The sequence below is a fragment of the Nymphalis io genome, chromosome 9 (assembly GCF_905147045.1).
Source record: "Nymphalis io chromosome 9, ilAglIoxx1.1, whole genome shotgun sequence".
Lineage (NCBI taxonomy): Eukaryota > Metazoa > Arthropoda > Insecta > Lepidoptera > Nymphalidae > Nymphalis > Nymphalis io.
The window spans coordinates 10,357,154-10,377,218 of record NC_065896.1 but is presented as its reverse complement, the minus strand read 5'-3'; the positions used below and the strand labels follow the sequence as shown (position 1 = coordinate 10,377,218).

Sequence of the window (20,065 nt, the reverse complement as noted above, 5' to 3'; positions counted from 1 at the left end):
GAGCACAAGACCAATCCAATTGCATCGCGGGGTAAGACAGGGAGATGTAATCTCATCGAAACTCTTTAACAATGCATTGGAGGACGTCTTCAAGACGCTCGATTGGAACGGACGCGGCATTAATATAAATGGCCAACATATTACACATCTGCGATTTGCCGACGACATTGTCATCATGGCGGAGACTCTGCAGGATTTGGAAGAGATGCTAAACAGCCTGAGCGATTCTTCAAGACAAGTAGGTCTCGGGATGAACATTGAAAAGACCAAAATTATGGCAAACCGACATGTATCCCCGAGACCAGTGGTCGTAAATGGCTCTCCACTTGAAGTTGTACAGGAATATATCTACCTGGGCCAAACTATACAACTTGGCCGGCACAACCTTGAGAAGGAGGCTAAAAGAAGAATACGTTTAAGCTGGGCGGCATTCGGGAGGTTACGTCATATTTTTGAACCGTCGATCCCACAGTCGCTTAAGACCAGGGTCTTTAGGATTAGGATCAGTGCGTCCTACCTGTAATGACATACGGTGCCGAAACGTGGACACTTACCGTAGGACTAGTCCAAAAATTTAAGGTCGCTCAGGGAGCAATGGAAAGCGCGATGCTTGGGGTTTCTCTGGCAGATAGAATCCGAAATGAGGACATTCGCCAGAGAACTAAAGTCACCGACATCACGCGTAGAATTAGTTCGCTGAAGTGGATGTGGGCTGGTCATGTCTCCAGGCGCATTGATGGCCGATGGAGCCGACACGTGTTAGAGTGGAGACCACGCTTAGGCATACGTAGTGTAGGACGCCCTGTGACAAGATGGTCCGACGATTTAAAAAAGGTGGCAGGTTCGGGATGGATGCGGACTGCCCAAGATCGGGATGATTGGCGTTCTATGGGGGAGGCTTTCGTCCAGCAGTGGACGGCAAAAGGCTGAAAAAAAAAATTACCAGCCATTCCACGCTGGGAAGTAATAAGTTAGCAATGTCCAATGGTATCAAAATAATAATAATTATATATAAATGAATAATAATTTAATATTTTTCTGCATTTAAAAAAACATCCGGTTGAACCAAAAAAGGGTCGAACTAAAACGAATCTAGGTTCCGCAAAACATTTGTCGAATATTCATTTTCGAGTCCATCGACGCGAAAATCGTGTAACATCGCCAGATACCACTGTACCAGAAACCCTGTTCCTTAAGCACCAGTGCGGAGGTGGAATTTTATTTTGTTATGTAGAAATTTATTGATAACATAGTAAGTACATAGTTGTTGTATAATTTGTATTTATTTTTTGTCACCATTGCCCATAGAGATTATTGCTTCCTATATTATTATATATAACAAGATATTATACTAGTCGCTGCTACCAGCTGACACTTTCCGCTAACAATCAATAATTATAAGATAACAATATAGTAAAATAACTTTAGATAGGTACAAAGATAAATAAAAGCTAAAAGTTTTAATCCTGAAACCAATTGGTTCTTAAACTTTTAAGTGTGCTCGTAGATAAGTTTTATAATATTTAATACGTGACAGTTTTAAAAACAAGCATTTAATTTTTCGGAAATATCGAACTAGTTACAAGACTAAGTAGAAGTAATTATATTGTATTGTCACCAGCATCAAAAGGATTGGAAGAAGGAAATGTTTATCTCTGTAATTGGTTTAAAATTCACTTAGAAGATTAGGCCTAGTTATACTAACAAGTGAAGTTGTATAGAAACTTGTTACAATTATTGAAGAAATGTTCGTTCAATAATAAAATATATTCTTTTGAATAAAAATATTTAAATACTTATGCAATAATAAATTCAGCTCTCCAAATGCGTTAAACCAACCACAACGTACACGTAGTGCTTCCTTATGTTGAGTGAACTTCATACGATGAACTAATATGACACCGACAAATGATTTCAAAATTATTTGTCCAAAACTTAGGTATTTTTTAAATAAAACAAGCTATACACATATCTATCATTTAATTTATTTCATTATTTCCTCATTTACATGATAATACAATGCAATAAACAAATATTTGTCATCTTATTGAATATAATTATAATATACTCTCCACTTTTTAGTTGTGCGTGTGAAATTTTTGGTAACATTTTTAGAAATAAAAATACTATAAGTTAATAAATCATACTTGCCAACAGACACTTTTTAATTCCTTTATAGAACCAGAGACCACATTCCAATAACATTGCTTCAACTTAAATGAGAGAGTATAAATTATATTCAATTGATGTATCATTTAAAAATCTTTGGTAACTTTAAAAAATTGTCTATGTCAGTTATTACCACAAAGTAAGCAAAAGTGATGATATTTTAATTAGTTAAATAATGAAATTCATCCGGTTCGAAAGATAAAATCATTTCAAAATATAATTTAGATGTTCGATTTATGATATAAAAAAAGTTTTCATAAAATGCGCTATTACGTAAAATGTGAGTTTATTATAACAATATATAAACTATACAATATATTGATATGGTATAGTCTGTTATCAATTCCAACTGACATATGACAATTTAACATACTTACCTAATATTTGGCGGTTAAAGTTAAATGAAAGGTTTTAGAAATATTGCTGTTTTAAATTGTGTTCTTAAAACTTTGCTGAAACAATACGAATCATATAAAATTAATTATTTTATATGACAGTGTTTTAAAACAGTTATCAATCGGCAAATGTCTTTAAAATTCACGATTAAACAAGAAATGCGAATTGCATCCATCAAATACGACTACGCTGAGTGCTATCATGAATATTTGTTCTCTTTACTTGAACAAATAAAAAAGAATAGTAGCCTGCCATTATATCTTGTAAATAGCTTATCCATAAGGAATGGAAGATAACTAGCCTAACAACTTACCGACCCAGTTTAAAAACACTCATATACGGCTTCAGTATTAGTCTTGAAGAACACGATTCCAATCAGCCGTACAATGTTAACAAGATGAAACTGGTTTTATATATAACTATGCACAATAACATTTGATCACCAAACACTGACTTTAGCATAATATTTAACACTTATTACAATTTTCTTTTCGTGTAATGATTAGTAAATATTCGTTATTATCAGAACAGATTTCTAATATAGGTGTTGTATCTACATCTAGATAGTACACATCTACAATTAAGTGTCAAGAAATAACGATGACTCAGCGAGTTACAATCGATACAGTGACTACCAAACATTATTTTTAAACTGGCATAATTATAATTATAAAAAATAGAAGCTATATCATCCATATGATTCTACTGATAATGAAGACATTCTAATTTAAAAAATTTTAGGCAATAAAATATCTTTCATTTGTCATCCCTTTTTGAAGATTTAATCATAAAATTAAAACCATACTATATACTTACTAATATGATATTGTTTACGATAAATTTTTCTATCATATTTAAATTAGGTGATTCTAAAGAATTTCATAAGCTATATGATCCACGCGACTAATAATAATATTATACAAAGTTTCATTTATAATAAAAATAAATGAATTTATAAAATGCACACGGATTACATAACATTATAATATATTCTTTGGATGAAACAGTATAATAAATTGAATATTATTGCTAATACTTTATACAAATAACAGTGCATGCTATGAATTAATATTTTATAGCCATAATTGTTATCAATACTGATAAAGTTATATATTTTAAATAAAACGTTATCGACCCATATCTTAATGTTACATTATTACAATGTGATTAAATTACAAATAACTATAAAAAAACGTTTCGAAATGTTCATTTAATTGATAATGGATTCCACTCACATTTTTAAGGGTTTGTTTGAGATTTATAATATATAATCTCTAGGCATTTCAAGTTATTGTTATACCTAACAATAGCTCTCAATATGACTGGAAGAGCCGATTGAAAGATGACTGTATAAATAAGATACTGTTACACCAAAGATGTCCTGCATTCAAGTATTATGTAAGAAGTGTTGGAGAAAATGATTAGGTGTTCGTTTATTTTTAATTTTTGTTAGGAGTGTTCCTAAAATTGGAGCAATTTCAAGTAAAATAATATGATCACTAAATAATCAAAATATTTTTCAATCAATGTGTCTCGTTTATTTACTATTATATTGGAAACATGTGCAATACTGAGATTGGATCATCGTACATAACGCTTAGTATCATCCACTGGCATTATAGTTGTATACATACATCAGTCCCTGACATATCATTAACAGTATTGATAACACTACTGTTCAGATACCTATTCCAAAAAGGTCTTATTATTTTAAAAACAATATTTATTATTGAAATATTTAAAGAAGTCGCTCAATTATTAGGTTCAATAAAAATAAGTAATTATTGTATTAAATAACACATTCTTTGCAGTGCACAACAAATTGTCAACAAAAGAAAATGACTTTCCTAATGGAATGAGGTACAGATAAAAAATACTATACACCATTATTTGATTTGTACTAAATTTTAGACCTTGGATTGTTTAAAATTTTAAATTAATTCGAAATACTGTTAGCAACAAAAAGTATGGTTTTAATATCTGATACATTTTTCTAAGAAAAATATTACGCTAAGAATATATAAAGTTAATATTATAACTTTTACAATTTATAAAAAAATACTATGTCTGAAAACAGCATTACAGTGTCTATTAATTTTATAATGTCAAGATATAATAATACTGAAATGTCTTAATTTTTACGTGAACGTTTGACTATTCATGATTTGTATTATATTGATTTTACTACAAATAATTTATGTTAAAATTTTGCTTTTTGCCGTTCGTTTGCAATATTCAGAATGGGCAAAGGTTTACTACCATACAGCCTCATTTACTTATGCTCTTGACCTATTAAAAATTGCTATTACATTCGTTATTTAAAAAAAGTAAAGTATATTTAACGAATTAAACGACTTCTGTCGTTAACAAATTAAACGACAGGGGTCACGTAGTAGCAATTTATTTGTATACTTAGTGTCTTTATTTCAGGTATAGTCAAACGACACAGATTATTAACACCAATAACAGTTTACAATACACGATAACAGCGAAGCTATTTTAACAGTCGACATTAATCAAATAAAAAAAAACAATTGCACATTGACCTTATCTAATTTATAGTGTAATATTTAATTTTCGAACGATACCACTTGCGTCTTATACATTAAGGAGAAATTACATCGATATGCAAGTTAAAGATTACCTACATTCTATGTTTATAAATTGCAAGCAACATAATACTTTTTTTGTTTACACTCAGTTGATTTAAGTCAATTTATTTTACTCAATATGTAAATAAAAAAAGCATTTCGTCATTAAATACTGAAAATCTTCATCAACTTCTTGTTAACTTACAAGTTAATTAAAATATATACAGCACAATCACTACTACTCACTTAATAAGACATCATGAAATGGAGAAATTTAAGGTTAAATGTCTGTATATATTTTTTTCTTTAAAATTGAGACACAAGGTTGATTAATTTTTATATAGATTATATTTATTTTACTAACTTTTATTATCTGCAACAATTTGGGGCCTTTGCTATATGTATCTTGTTCGAAACAGATATAATTTTGATTTAAAAAGTGAACTATGGTGTTTGTTCTTTTATAACCAACCTCTGTGCTAATTTTACAGGACTAAAAGACATGCTATCCTTTAACTTTTCAAGCAGCGCTTGTCCTAGACATTTTATCAGGGTGTTAAAATATACAGTTCGTCGTCACCCTTTTATCCTCACCATATTGGCTGTAATCTTGGCCTTGACTTCTACAATCATACAAGTTTTTCTATTTATGTCATAGGATGCATACGTTATATTATTTTTCGCTTGAAATTTCAACTGCGAGTGAATACTTTCTTCCTTCTATCCTAGAGCTCGTTCTGTCCATACAATTGAAAGCAAAAGCACTCTATTAAATCCTGTCACTGCATAGCTTCTCGAATAAATGGTGATGAATTTCTCTGCCTATTTGAGTGATCATACTGTGATATATTACTATAATGATGCATTAAAATATTGCATTCTTAAATACAATTTGATATTATTTCTAATCAATGTTATGACATCTATGCACATGGCACAAAATGTATGTCAATGGTTAATCTTTAAAAATAATAATAAATAATAAAAATATCACAATAACAACGAATCACATAAAGAATATATGTATAAGTAATATATATTTACTTTCTTGTTATTTACATATATAGGTTATTATTTTACAAAAATGGGGGTATATTGTCGAATATATACCTACATGCAGGTACTGTGAAGCAATATATATATATCTACATAAATTGTATAACAATAAAATAAAATATTAAAATTAATATTCGAAACAGATTAATAAAAATCAAACACATCTCTGACAGATACAAATGTTTACATGAGTTTATATAATCTGTACTGTCATATCAAATGAAAATATATAAATACCAAAGTCGATATTAAGCTAAAACATGATTTAAAATTAATTAAAAATAACATATTTAACTTAACATGATTATATCACGAGACAAAGTAATAAGTCTTAACACTTAAGATAAAATTATAAGTAACAAAATGGATCACAAAGTTTAAAGCTATAATTAACACATGTTTATTTTTCTAATTTATATTTATAGTTAAGAGTTGAGAGGTAAAAGTATTTCATTTTGGTAAAATCATTTAATTATTCGAGACTAAATAAGGGAGCTGTCGAGCAAAATTTCTATATGATTTGCTAATATGGCAGACACTATTAATAGATACATTGTGGACCGCGTCGGCTACCAAGGTACCGCTGAATTTGTAAAATACAACACCCTCAAATTTGAAATTCTAGCAACATAGGGCATTTATTAACCGGATCAAATCGATTTGTATTGATCTGGACTTCAACCTTTATCAATAAGAAACTTAAGCAAATCATATACTGAAATGCTTGCCACCACCCGAGTCATTATCTTATAATCCAAAGCTTAAGAAATATATTGACTAGATATAAAAATAAATTTAATAGTTTTACTTCATGTTTCTTCTGAATACTATTTGATAATAATTAAAGGTCAAATTATTGTATTGATTGAATTCTATGTATACCATCATTTGTGGTAAAAAAAACACTTTTGAATGATCCTTGTTGTATGTCACAAGTATGTTTTGTTGACATAAAAATGTATTAATTATAACTTACTTGCTTCAATAACATAATCATGAAAGATGACACCAAAGAGCCAGTTTAGTAAGTCGGAGCAGTGTAGTCCACATTGCCTGGAATAAAGAAAAATAACACTGTTATCCTATACTTTATTAAAAAGAAGTTTTTCTATTTCAAAGCGATTTTTAAAAACTATTTTTCTTGTAGCAATAGGTTTAATTACTAAATAAAACAAATGATAAAAATCAATGAAGCATAGCATAATTAAGCACCATAGATATAATGAAAGAGTGGTTATCCTATATAGTTATTATGTATATGTTTGTGTGTGTGTATATGATGCTGCACCAGTGTGGGGCTGCGAGAAGGGCGGGTCGCTGTAAGCGGGCTGCGGGTCGGGCGCGCCGGGGTAGGCAGGGAAGGCTCCAGGGCTGCCCGCACCCTCCACCTCGTAGGCCGGTGCGAAAGCCGCGTCCGCGCCCATGCGGAACCGTTGGAACGCGAAGAACGCGCATGCCACCTGCAAAGTACGAAAAGTACAGTTATTTATTCACCATTAGTTTGACTTTAACTTATTTATTTATAGATGATTTAACACCGTAGTAACGGTTACTAAATGGTATGTGGCTTTATACACAAACGTGATCTAACTAGAACTTTATTGTAGTAGTCGACGTACAAAGCCGAACACCTACAGCCTATACAAATCGAAGAAGTAGTAAGGATAAGCAAACTTTAGCTTAACACACTTCATGAGATTTTTTTAATAGATTTGATTGTTAAACAGTTCTTGTTTAACATACGTGCATCTTCATTTATAATATTTTTTTATTCACTTTAATTTTACGCCCGAAAGATAAAAACTAACTAGCAAAAAAAAAAAAAGAAAATTGTAAAAACCACAAACAACTTCGTCGACTGTCAAAATGGTATATCTTCACGAATTCATAATGAATACCATAGATATTATTTAAGATGTCGACCAATGACATCACGTCAATTCAATGTCAATGTGGTTTATTTGTCTTAACACCTACATTGATTGAAATAGTGCCTATATCACTATCTTTATGTATCCATGTCTGCAAGTATGTTAAGCATTGGAGCCAAGAAGGTCCAGTGGAAAACATGCAATCTAACAAAAGACAGTTGAAATTAGTTCAATCTACATTGATATCTATTTTTATATATTCGCTTGCGACTATTCTCTCACAGCTGGGTAGAACAATGGTCGTCTGTTGTTAGAAGCCGTTTAAAATTATCGTTTTATCTTAAATACTTACCCAAGCAAATATAGAGAAGAAGCAAAAAGCGATGGCGCCTTGCATATTGTTAGCAGTGCCCATCGGAGGGGTCTCGGTCTTGCCCCAGGCGTTAGACAGGTAACAGAAGCCGACGAAGTACAGGAATGCCCAGAACGCTGTAATTGATAAGTAGGACATATAATAATATTATCCGCAACATCGATTTTGGCCACGGCGGCCAATCTCAAGAGAGGCCAACTATGCAGGAGATATTATAGAGCACAAGTGTGCGCAAACACAGGTGCACTCTCTATTCCCTAACTCTCATAATCCGATGGGACGGCAATCCGACACGATCGACCACTTCCAGACGCCGGGTTGCTACTGAGAATTTTCTGACAGAAAAACCCAATAACTTTTTACTGGCCCGACCTGGGAATTGAACCCTGGACCTCCGCGTCTGTGGCCTTACATCAAGCCACTAGACCAATGAGGCAGAGAGCAGAAGGACATATATATAGATATATAAATATTGTTTCTTTGCGTGTGTCCATAACACACATCCGTAAACCATTTTTTTTTATTAATAATAGCGGAATTTCTATTTACAAAAATATATAAAAGGACATTGCAACACCTTACTGCTATTATGTAGTTACCAATCTAAATAAAACCTTGTGTAATTTTTTTCAATTAATAAACTACATTGATCATTTATTTACGACGCGTTTAGAATTTCAACGTAATTAAGCGTAATCCTTACTAATATTTACTGGTAGTAGGGCTTTGTGCAAGCTCGTCTGGGTAGGTACCACCCACTCATCAGATATACTACCGAACAACAGCAGTACTTGATATTGTTGTATTTCGGTTTGAAGGGTGAGTGAGCCAGTGTAATTACAAGCACAAGGGACAGAACATCTTAGTTCCCAAGGTTGGTGGCACATTGGTGACGTAAGCGATGGTTAACATTTCTTACAATGCCAATGTTTATGGGCGTTGGTGACTACTTATCATCAGATGGCCCATATGCTCGTCCACCTTCCTATTCTATAAAAAATCTATGTTTCACGTAACGTTTTCGAAAATAATAATTGGGCTCGGGTTAGAAATTGCACGAATAGCACGTACGGCAGAATAAAAATCGTATTTGATGAAATCGAATAGATTGCATTTGTGGTTTCATACACACTTGTGACAGAACGAGGGAATAGAAGGCGATGTGTTTGCGCTTGTGTGGAAAATGGCCGCCGTGGCCGAAGTGGGTCAGGAGCACATCCTATTATTTGTATATATTATTCGGATCGATTTATTAATTCAGAATCCCACGCAGATAACTAACACCTCTTCAAGGAAGTCAACTAGGAAACATTCCGAGTCAATGAACAAGCCATTTGGACTCTACGACGTCAAATGCAAACCAACATTTATATTGAAAATGAATACCATATCTCGATCAATATTTTAGTCCTGAAAAGTAGATTCCGATACTGGCTGGTAATAAATAATTTGAACTGAGACGAATTTGTAGCACAAAATTATATATTGTGATATTATTTAAAATCAGAACAGCCTTAAAATATTAATGTCATAATGGACGGACATATACACTTGTCTACATGTGTATAAAGCTTTGTATTTAATCGTAAAACAAACGCCGTAGGCAACCCAGATTTTCTAGTGGATAAAACGCTTTAAGTGGGTCATGGTCGTGACACGGTATTAGTTCTCAATGATTTTAAAGGACTTACACGTATATTAATGCCGTTGTTTGATATAAACGTAAAATTAAATGTAGGTAATTAGTTTAGTTCGAAATTGACAACGCATAATATAGTTAATTTTAAAAAGGCCAGTAGGATTAGGCTGTTCTGTAAGAACAAACCCGAAAATCACTGCAGAAACGGTTCGTTAAATAACAGAAATAATATATAAGTGATATGCGACATTGAACATAATAATTATAACATTTTAAGAATACACGTTTTTTTTTTTTTTGATAGAATAGGAAGGTGGACGAGCATTTGGGCCACCTGATGGTAAGTGGTCACCAAACGTTCTTAGACATTGGCATTGTAAGAAATGTCAACCATCGCTTATAGCCAATGCGCCACCAACCTTGGGAACTAAGATTTTATGTCCCTTGTGCCTGTAATTACACTATATAAAAGTAATGATAAATAGTATATGATCATAAGTCGGTTGTCAATATTTTACGAATGAGTAATGAAGTAAGTTCTTACAGAATAGCACTGCAGCTCTTTTATGGTTGGTTACGTTGACCATATACTAGACTATTCTATGATTCATCTCTTATACAAGTGTCTACCATTAGAACCCACTAAGACACTTGTATAAGCTGGTTTGAGATATGACTAACTAATTAGTTAAAACTTTCAGCCAACAACAATACATTGTATCATTATTGCTACGCCTGTCCTTGTGTGATTAGTAAATGATTTGTAAAAATGTCTAAGAACAATGTTAATTTATTTATCAATTTTTGCTTTTTTATTTTTTTATTAAATTACGACTGTAGTTATTACAGGCGCAGAATCGACAGATTCACTTGGTTTTCGAGGCACGAGAGACATGGTCAAATTCCAAAGTACGGATATATACATATTTTTTTCATTGGGTTTAAATATCATTATTTTTGTTAAACGGAAATTTGGTTCGTCATGTTTTGAATATATGTTTAGAAAGATTACAAAAAATAACGAAACAAATGGTGATGCCGTGACCACCGTGACAAAAACGTTGAAAATATAATTTAAAAAGTTACGTAATTTTTTTTTATCGAGTCGATTTATTTTATCGTTTATTTTCAGCCAGGCAATGTACGCGTTCGTAATTATTGAAACAAAAGCCGCTTTCAACGATCGCGTAATTTAAATAAACGATAGGAATTAACATTCTTTGTTTTATTTTTAAAAGAATATTAGCAATTTCTGAGAGTAGCGTAAAGTGGCAGTCTTTTTTTTTTATATTCGCCGGGAGGGCAAATGACTCTACTCCACCTGATGGTAAGTGGTAGTAGAGTCCAAACGCGACAAATATATATATATATATATATATATATATATCCCACTGCTGGGTTATAGCCTCCTTTCTCTTGTAGGAGGAGGTTTGGAATTTACTACACATCGCTGTTCCAATGCGGGCTGGTGGATACATATGGGCAGAATTTTAGTAGACTCAAAGAGTTCTTATCACTATGTTTTTTTTTCACCTATGAGCACGAGATGAAATATGAACACAAATATAAAGCACATGAAAATTCGATCATGAGTTATAGAAATACTAAAATTCGGAATTAGTACTGCAATAGCCACAGGGCAGGATTGAACCTGCGAATTTTGAATAGCTCGGCGGCCATTATACCATAGAATTATGGAGGCTTGATATTTTTTATCAATTTTTATAATAATAATTGATTTTAAATTAGGTGGAAAGAAATTTAAATAGCTTCCAGTGGTCGAGATGTCGTTAGAAAAAAAAAACTTTAATCATATAAAAAAAATCGTCAATTCATGGTTGATGGTACATTGTAAATAGCATGATCACTGATTATAATGAACTAAAAACCTGTCCCGATTTTGTAAGGAGAATATGGAAGTAAAAACTTTAAGATTCGAGAGTTCAAGATTTTTTTAAATCAAGTACCGCACTAAAAGTTAGGGAGCTGGCGGATTATCTCAACAATTCTGGTCCAAATTGTAAACGACAATTTTTAGTAACGATATATGCTTAAATTACTGTCATGTATTTTAATGAAGATTAAAATATCGAGATAAATATACACATAAACATATCAATTACAAATTAATATCGATTATATATTTTCTAATACGAAGTTAGGACTTGTTTAATACTAAATTAATTCAAATTGCTGAACAAAACATACAAAGTCATTGTCGAATTTATATTATTCAGCGGAGAGATCGTTAACAATAGTGTAACATTATTGTAACAAAAATAATGAAATACTTAAAAGTCGGTAATTAGAGCCATGGAAAGCGTACGTATGAAGGACGTTAAAGATTCGTGACCCCCATAAAATCAATTGCTGTAGAACGAACGATCCAAGCTAATGTCAAATAATATGACTCGATACTTAATGGTTTTATTACATCGTTGCATTTTATACCGGCGTTTATTAATTCCTCGAACTCGAGAGAATGGAACCGAGTTTGTATATAAAATTAAAAATCTTTCAGAGATAAATTGCGGTGGATCTTTTTAGAACGGGTACGAGGACTTCGTTGGTTGGATGCTAATGAGATTCGGAGCGTTTATTTCTCCCATTACTCTATGCGCACGTTCGGCACAAGGCCCCAAGGCCTAATAGGACTCGAAATTGCGAAACCCAGTGTCGTTTGTATTTTTTTTTGGGATTCCTAAAAGGTTCGAAAAAGGCCCTGAATAGGTTAATAGATTTAAAAGGCCCGAACGTGGTAATAATGTTCTCTTTTGTATAGTACAATTTTTAAACATTACACTAATATTATAAAGATGTAAATTTTGTTTCCGTTTTCACGCAATAAATTAAAATCCTATTGATATGCAACTCCCATATTATTTTAGTTTACAGTTAGGAAACGGACATAGGCTATAACTATAGTATATTAATATGTGGCTTTTTTAGTATATAATATGCTAACGTAGTCTAAAATAAATTTATCAGCGCAGGCATTTTTGAAGAGAACGCTACCATAACTATAGCAGTTGCAGAAAAACTGTATTAGAGTTTTGTTGTCTCCAAAATGTCTACGAAAACCTCAAAGACAGCAAATATATATACTTTTTACATAACTCAGTGTGACCCCTATTATGTTTAAAAAAAGAGGAAATACTTACCACAACCGTAATTTAGTTTAAGGAAACAAAAAAATAATCCGAAATTAATAAAATATTAATTTTAATGTTTATGTAGATAGATATTTATTTTTTAACAATTTGCAATTTAAAACGGTAGTTTTAGAAATATTACAAGATACTTAAATAAACGCATAAGATGCGGGGCGTATTGTATGTACGATGGCTAGGGTGGGGCCGCGGATACGTTATATCGATACGATCCCGCCGTCTTTTCGATCCGCGCCGAAGACGGTCCATTTTAGTGGTTTTAGTGGGTATGAATCCAACATAACCCGTCAACAGGTACGTTTCAGAAGGTTTCCATTGCGTAAAAAAGATAGATATGACAATAGATCAGTCGGCGAATGTCTTATATAGGACGGGATAAAATCCTTATTTTACACTTACGAATATGGAATGCTAGTATAAAATTAAAAATTCCATCAAATCCCTTATATTTTTTCTCCAAAAAGTGAGCCGTGACTCGTAATAGCAACCCTGAATATAAGTCTTATAGTGTAATTTCACTTTTATTTTAAAATTGCGTTGGGTTAAGAATTACGTAGTTGAATATTCATTGAATTTTCTTTTCAACGCCTTTTCAATTACCTGCGTTTCATTTTTGAGTCAAACGATGTCTAATTTTGATTGGCAACTAAAAGCGAGCAAAAAAAATGTTTGTTAAGGAAATTAGTGCTTACCAGTAACAGCCTGTAAATATCCCACTGCTGGGCTAAGGCTTCTTCTCCTTTTTTGAGGAGAAGGTTTTGGAGCTTATTCCACTACGCTGCTCCAATGCGGGTTGGTGGAATACACATGTAGCTAAATTTCAGTGAAATTAGACACATGCAGGTTTCCTCACGATGTTTTCCTTCATCGTCAAGCACGAGATTAATTATAATCAGGAATTAAGCACAAGAAAATTCAGTGGTGCTTGCCCGGGTTTGAACCCACGATCATCGGTTAAGAATCACGCTTTAATTTAAATTAGTGCTTGAATTGTCATTATTATTCTTGGTTACTGTTATAGTAATTTATTTTATTTGGTTTACAATTTTAAACTTTATTCGGTAAAAATAAATTTAATTCAATTCAAAAATAAATTCATGTTCTTGTTTAACTAGGTTATCCTTGAAGACGTAAAAATTGGATGCCATTGTTGGCGGCACATTCACTGTGTAAAGGACTCTACATGTCCCTCAATCCGAGTGGCCGGAGGTGACCACCAGGTGACCCATTTAACGATGATTAAATAAATAAAAATTATATATGTATATATAACTACTGCTAAATGTACCTGCCTAAGATTTAAATTCGGTATATCAAAAAAAAAAACACTGTAAATTTGATACCATTGTAATAACAATATTACGACAAAGGTGAATGTACATATATATTGTGGAATAATAATACTTCTTTGCAGTCGGTTAAAAGTGCCATAATGACACAGCAATTTAGTCTGTTATCAAACATGAATATTTTCGAACTATTGATTATTGTGATCGGAGCCGGATATAGCACTAGTGCTACAGTCACAAGAACTAGTTCCGAGTTTAAATGTAAGAAGAAATAAAAACTAAACACTATGATTTTTCATTCAAATTGTTTTTGACGAGTTTTAAAAATAACAGATCGTTACAATGACGCCCATTCTAGTATAAACAAAACAATTTAACTATCTTCAAGTTTTTCTTCAAGTTTTAGGTAATAGTTAGCCTATTAAGCTATAGTAACTGTCAATAAATTTTCATTTGCAGCCCCAAGATTGTGAAGTGGCAGTGTCACACTCTCCGACCTCAAAAAGCACGTAAATGCGTTGTTCCTGTTTCAGAATTTTCTCAATCATATGGGATGATGAGAATTGAATGCATCTGTAATTGCGTACACATTTGTAATCTATAATATTATATCCTGCACGGTTTGTCAGTCTACTTTTGAGAACTTCCGGAGAGTATGTACCGGAATCAATACAATCGCTGGACTAAAATAGCTTGACAAGGCTCAGTATATATATTGCTATCTCGTTTTTATGTATGCGTTTAAAAAGGATAGTAGTCTTTAATCCTTTCAATTCTTACCGTTTTATATTGTATATAACAGCTTGTAGCTAATTGATATGATTTAGTTTTTATTTCATTTGGTTTGAACGTAAAATTTATGTTTTTCTGACAATTAAACCATCTTAAATGTTAAAAAATTTTAGAATACTATAATAAATATTACATTTTAACAAATAAAAGTTACGACTTTTCGCATCAGATAACACTTATTTTTTACATAGACTTTACTTCACATTATGTCTTCAAATACCTATTATTGTTTAGGAATTAGCATTCACTGGAAATAAACGTATTTACGTAATATCATTCTGTATAATGTTACAACAAGTTGCATGTAAAGGAAACGATATGAAAACTTACTTTCATACATAAATAAATTAAAAATACAACGATGTATCATTATTTAATTTTTCATAAAAAAATACTGGCTTTTGTATTTAGTTAAATCAAATTGTCTAAGTACGATTGTAGCTAAAGTAACTAGATTTTTATTAAAATTATAGTGTATCTTGGATCACAGCAAATAGTTTCCGGGTACTAAGGAGGTCGCAATACTTTATAAATCACAAAATTTCAATTAATTGTGTTTAGGGCTGTGCAGTCCGCCTGGGTACCCAACATAACCCACCCACTCATCACACGATCTACCGCCATACAGCAATACCTAGTTTTTTGGTGTTCATGTTTGACGGGCGAGTTAGCCAGTGTTATGTATGGACTGTCAATTACATCTTAGTTCCAAGGTTGGTGGCCCATTGACGATGTATGGGATGATTAATATTTCATGAAGTGATAATGTGTATGTTACACATATGTAGCAACAATTGGTCTCCTTCAGCGACATGACATTTTCGCAGGAGGCCGCGGAGCGGGAGCGCGAGGAGAGTGCCTCCGCTGACCCGCTTCGCCGAAGAAGACCGGGGAGAAGACGTCGGCGCTATGCGCATCTTCTCCTCCCGCCGTGAGTGTCGCCGGGGCTAGGGGGTCTCTGTACCCCGAGAACTCCCTAGGATTTTTTTTTTTTTATAGAATAGGAAGGTGGACGAGCATATGGGCCATCTGATGGTAAGTGGTCACCAAACGCCCTTAGACATTGGCATTGTAAGAAATGTCAACCATCGCGTATAGCCAATGCGCCACCAACCTTGGGAACTAAGATTTTATGTCCCTTGTGCCTGTAATTACACTGGCTCACTCACCCTTCAAACCGGAACACAACAATATCAAGTATTGCTGTTTTGCGGTAGAATATTTGATGAGTGGGTGGTACCTACCCAGACGAGCTTGCACAAAGCCCTACCAACAGTAAGTGGTACACGCAGAAGCGGGCCAACCGTCGGGACGGCACGGTAGTATACGCAAGCGATCCCGTGACGTCCCCCGACAAGACGGAGTGGGTACCGCTGGTTTTTAGTGGGTATTCCAGCCCCTTCAGCGCCGGCGAGTCCCACATACCCCCCACCTCATGTGGGGGAAACACATAAATGTGTTTTTCCAGCGAGAAAAAAAATGTAGCAACAAAGAATGCGCCGCTAAGGCCGCAGATCTCGCGGTCCTATTACATTCAAAGATCCTATTAGATTCAAACTCCGGGTCGGACCAAAAAAGTTTTTCGGTTTTTCTGTCAAGAAACATTCAGTAGCACCCGGAAGTTACCACTGTTTAGTCTCCCGCGCCTCGGAAAGCACGTAATGCCGTTTTCCTTAACTCATTCCGCTCGTGGATTGGTTGTCCCGTCGAATTAGGAGAGTAAGGGAAGGAGAGTACACTTCGTCAGAACATCGTTCGTTAAGACGGAAAGGTTACCGCTGGTTTTTTAGTGGGTATTCCGATGTTCGGGGCGCACTCGGCGCCTATACACCAGTGAGCCCCACACATCCCCTCACTGTCCCCGTGGGGGAAATGCGTAATGCATTTTTCCAGCGTTAAAAAAAAAGGAGAGTACACTTGTGTTTGCAATATGTTCTGCGCTGTTGATTTGTCTACCTTGAGAATAACCGCTGTGACCGAAATCGGACAGTAGAAAATATACAGACAAAAAGTTACTTGAATTCAGTCTTAAAATTATAATCTAATCATGTCCAAAAAAATTTTTTTTTAAACCTTACCTGAGAATCCCATATCGGCTAACACGTAATGCTTCCTAGTCTTCACAGACGACATCTGCTCGAAGAGATACTCTCCGGCGATGAAGGCGATTGACGCTACGAAAGCTATAACCGATATACCGACACCGTAGTTACAAGCGTTCGTATCGTTGTTGTACACGCAGTACTCGTTGCCATCAGCCTTGCTTACATACCAGCCCTTGGCTGATATGCAACCCATTACAATTACGCTGAAGAGCTGCGAAAGAATATTTAATATATACACAATGTATAAAAAAGCTTTATTATAATCTACACATGACAAACACTTTTAAATTGTCATGTTACCAAGATAATTAAAGGAGAACTTTAAGAACAACCAGGAAATTTTACGGCAAATGTTCATTGTTCATTGAAACGGGTTATTTTTCAAAAGTAAATTTACCATACATTTTGATTTTGATCAGAATATTGCTTGTGTAATGCTATATATGAATTTGTTTTTATTTTGTTTCTAGATCGTTACACAAATATTCTAGACTCAAATAAAGATATAAATTATTGATAATTTATTTAAAGCTGAATCAGAAACCAATCAATCAATCATTGCAAACATTTATCTCTTATTCCAAATTGAACAAAATCGTTTTATGTGATTTCAAAGAACTCCTAAAAAATTTTTTTAATTAAATACATAGGCAGTGCAGATAAAAATACACAAAGCTATGTAAACTGAACATATTTATATTCAGATTACTATTATAAATTCAACTATACAATATAATTTCAAAAAATATGTTAAATGATTTACAATTATTTGTACTATAATTAGTAATTATTCCTCCAATCAAAATGGAATTACAAAAATGTTAAAATAAATAAATAAAAATATCATCAGAATTAATACACTGAATGAATCCATTTAATACCAAATGTTTCTCTTTCTTTCTTAATATACATAAATTACATTTGATATAATTATATGTATATGTTCAATTATATATTTAACAAAAATTGAGAAATTATGAATCTTAAGAGTATAGTTGCAATTTAAAATTGACATATTTTCCATTTAAGTATTTGTGATAATATCTCTGTTTTAATTATGAAAATATATTAGGCAAATATAAAATATATTTATGTGAAAGGAAAATAAATAAAATAAAGGGTTGTAAATCAATACAATATAAGGGAGTGGTATGAAGCTGAATATGCTATTATAACTATATGTTAAGTGTTCCCTGTTGACCTATTGATGGCATTGTATTGATTCTGTAATATATTGTGGTACGTATATTGAAACTTGTTAAGAAAATGTATAACATTTGAATTCACAAGGTCAGTCACATGATTTTTGTCACATTAATGGATAATGTTAACTTTTCATATTCATATCCGTATATATATATATATATATGACCAATATAAAAATATAAAAAATATTTTTGTTTTAAATTAGTAGGTTTTTTTCGAATAAAAGATAGAAGAATCCAGTTATCAAATTCGAACTATGAAATAGTTAGTATATATTTAAAAAAACTCTTCCACTGTCTTGTTATATGACATAATATCAAATGTTACATATATAACTTACCCAACAAACTGATCGGACTATCACAGGAGGCCGCTGGATAAAAGCTTGAGGATCAAAGGCTCCTCCGGCCTTTCCGCCACCGTAAGCTCCAGCCGTATCCATTTTATGCACTTTTCAAAGATACTGTAAGTATTTTAGTGTTGAACCTTACAGCCCATCAATGTCTCTGCTCTGACCTCACAAACTCCGAATATCTTCCAATATAAGTTATCGATCGCGGCTCGCGCAGCTTACTCAGCTCAAATTTGCAAACAGTGACAAATACAACAGATAAAATATTTTTTAAATTTAATAAAGAAAGAGCCTACGTAACAGATTAAATGTACAAAATGAATTATTTCATTTTGCTAATTTTGAATAAAATTTAATGCTAAACAAAGAGTTGCTCACTATTTTGTATTTATTATATTAATGTTCATTCTATATATTTTTAAATATAACCAAGGTAATTGTCATGATATTGTCATAAATTTATTATTTACGCTCGTAGCGTTACATGTTAGGATTAATTTATGAGAATATTATGAATAATAGTGTCGTATTTGCGATAAAAATATATTTATGTTTATAGATATACAACGAGATCTAATGAATTTATGAAAATAACAGCGTTATTAAAACAACAGTGACAGATATTTGTTTGTTCGTTAATGATTAATATGATTACATTTTGTCCAAGTCTGATCCCAACAATTAAATAGCTATTTATGAAATACTTCCGTCTTTGAGTAAAATAAAGAAATATATATGTATTAAATCAATATCTTGTCTACATCGATATAAGTAAAGTATCTCATGATGAGCAACACGGCTATATTATAGGACACTGGAATCAATTCTTAAAATAGGATCTACGGGGGAAATTACAAAATTCTTATGGCGTAACTATTCTGTGATTTGAAGACCGGTTGCAGCGACATGCTGTACGCATTATTGGCGACCTAAAGGTCACAAACCCTTGAACCTTTACAATTGCGTCGCGAGATAGCAGCACTGAGCGCTTTCTATCGACTGCATCACGGCGAGTGCTCTGAGGAATTATTCTCTCTAATTCCTGCTTCCCCCTTC

General features: G+C 32.9%; 1 protein-coding gene across 3 annotated transcripts in view; it reads right to left on the bottom strand.

The window, feature by feature from the left end:
- The window catches only part of LOC126770646 (synaptogyrin), a 55,411-nt gene extending 36,170 nt beyond the window's left edge, over positions 1 to 19,241 (bottom strand). The window contains exons 1-6 of one of the 3 annotated variants that reach the window (XM_050490154.1): positions 18,998 to 19,241; positions 17,425 to 17,662; positions 8,436 to 8,572; positions 7,501 to 7,672; positions 7,189 to 7,265; positions 1,966 to 5,893 (exon numbers count right to left, since the gene is read on the bottom strand). In XM_050490154.1, coding sequence (XP_050346111.1) covers positions 7,234 to 7,265; positions 7,501 to 7,672; positions 8,436 to 8,572; positions 17,425 to 17,662; positions 18,998 to 19,099 — 681 coding nt within the window. In that variant the 5' untranslated portion in view covers positions 19,100 to 19,241 and the 3' untranslated portion in view covers positions 1,966 to 5,893; positions 7,189 to 7,233. Of the gene's footprint in view, positions 1 to 1,965; positions 7,266 to 7,500; positions 7,673 to 8,435; positions 8,573 to 17,424; positions 17,663 to 18,997 lie in introns of those variants that run through there. The other 2 variants (XR_007669471.1, XM_050490153.1) reach the window with 2 other exon arrangements.
- Between the last annotated feature and the right edge of the window lie 824 nt (positions 19,242 to 20,065).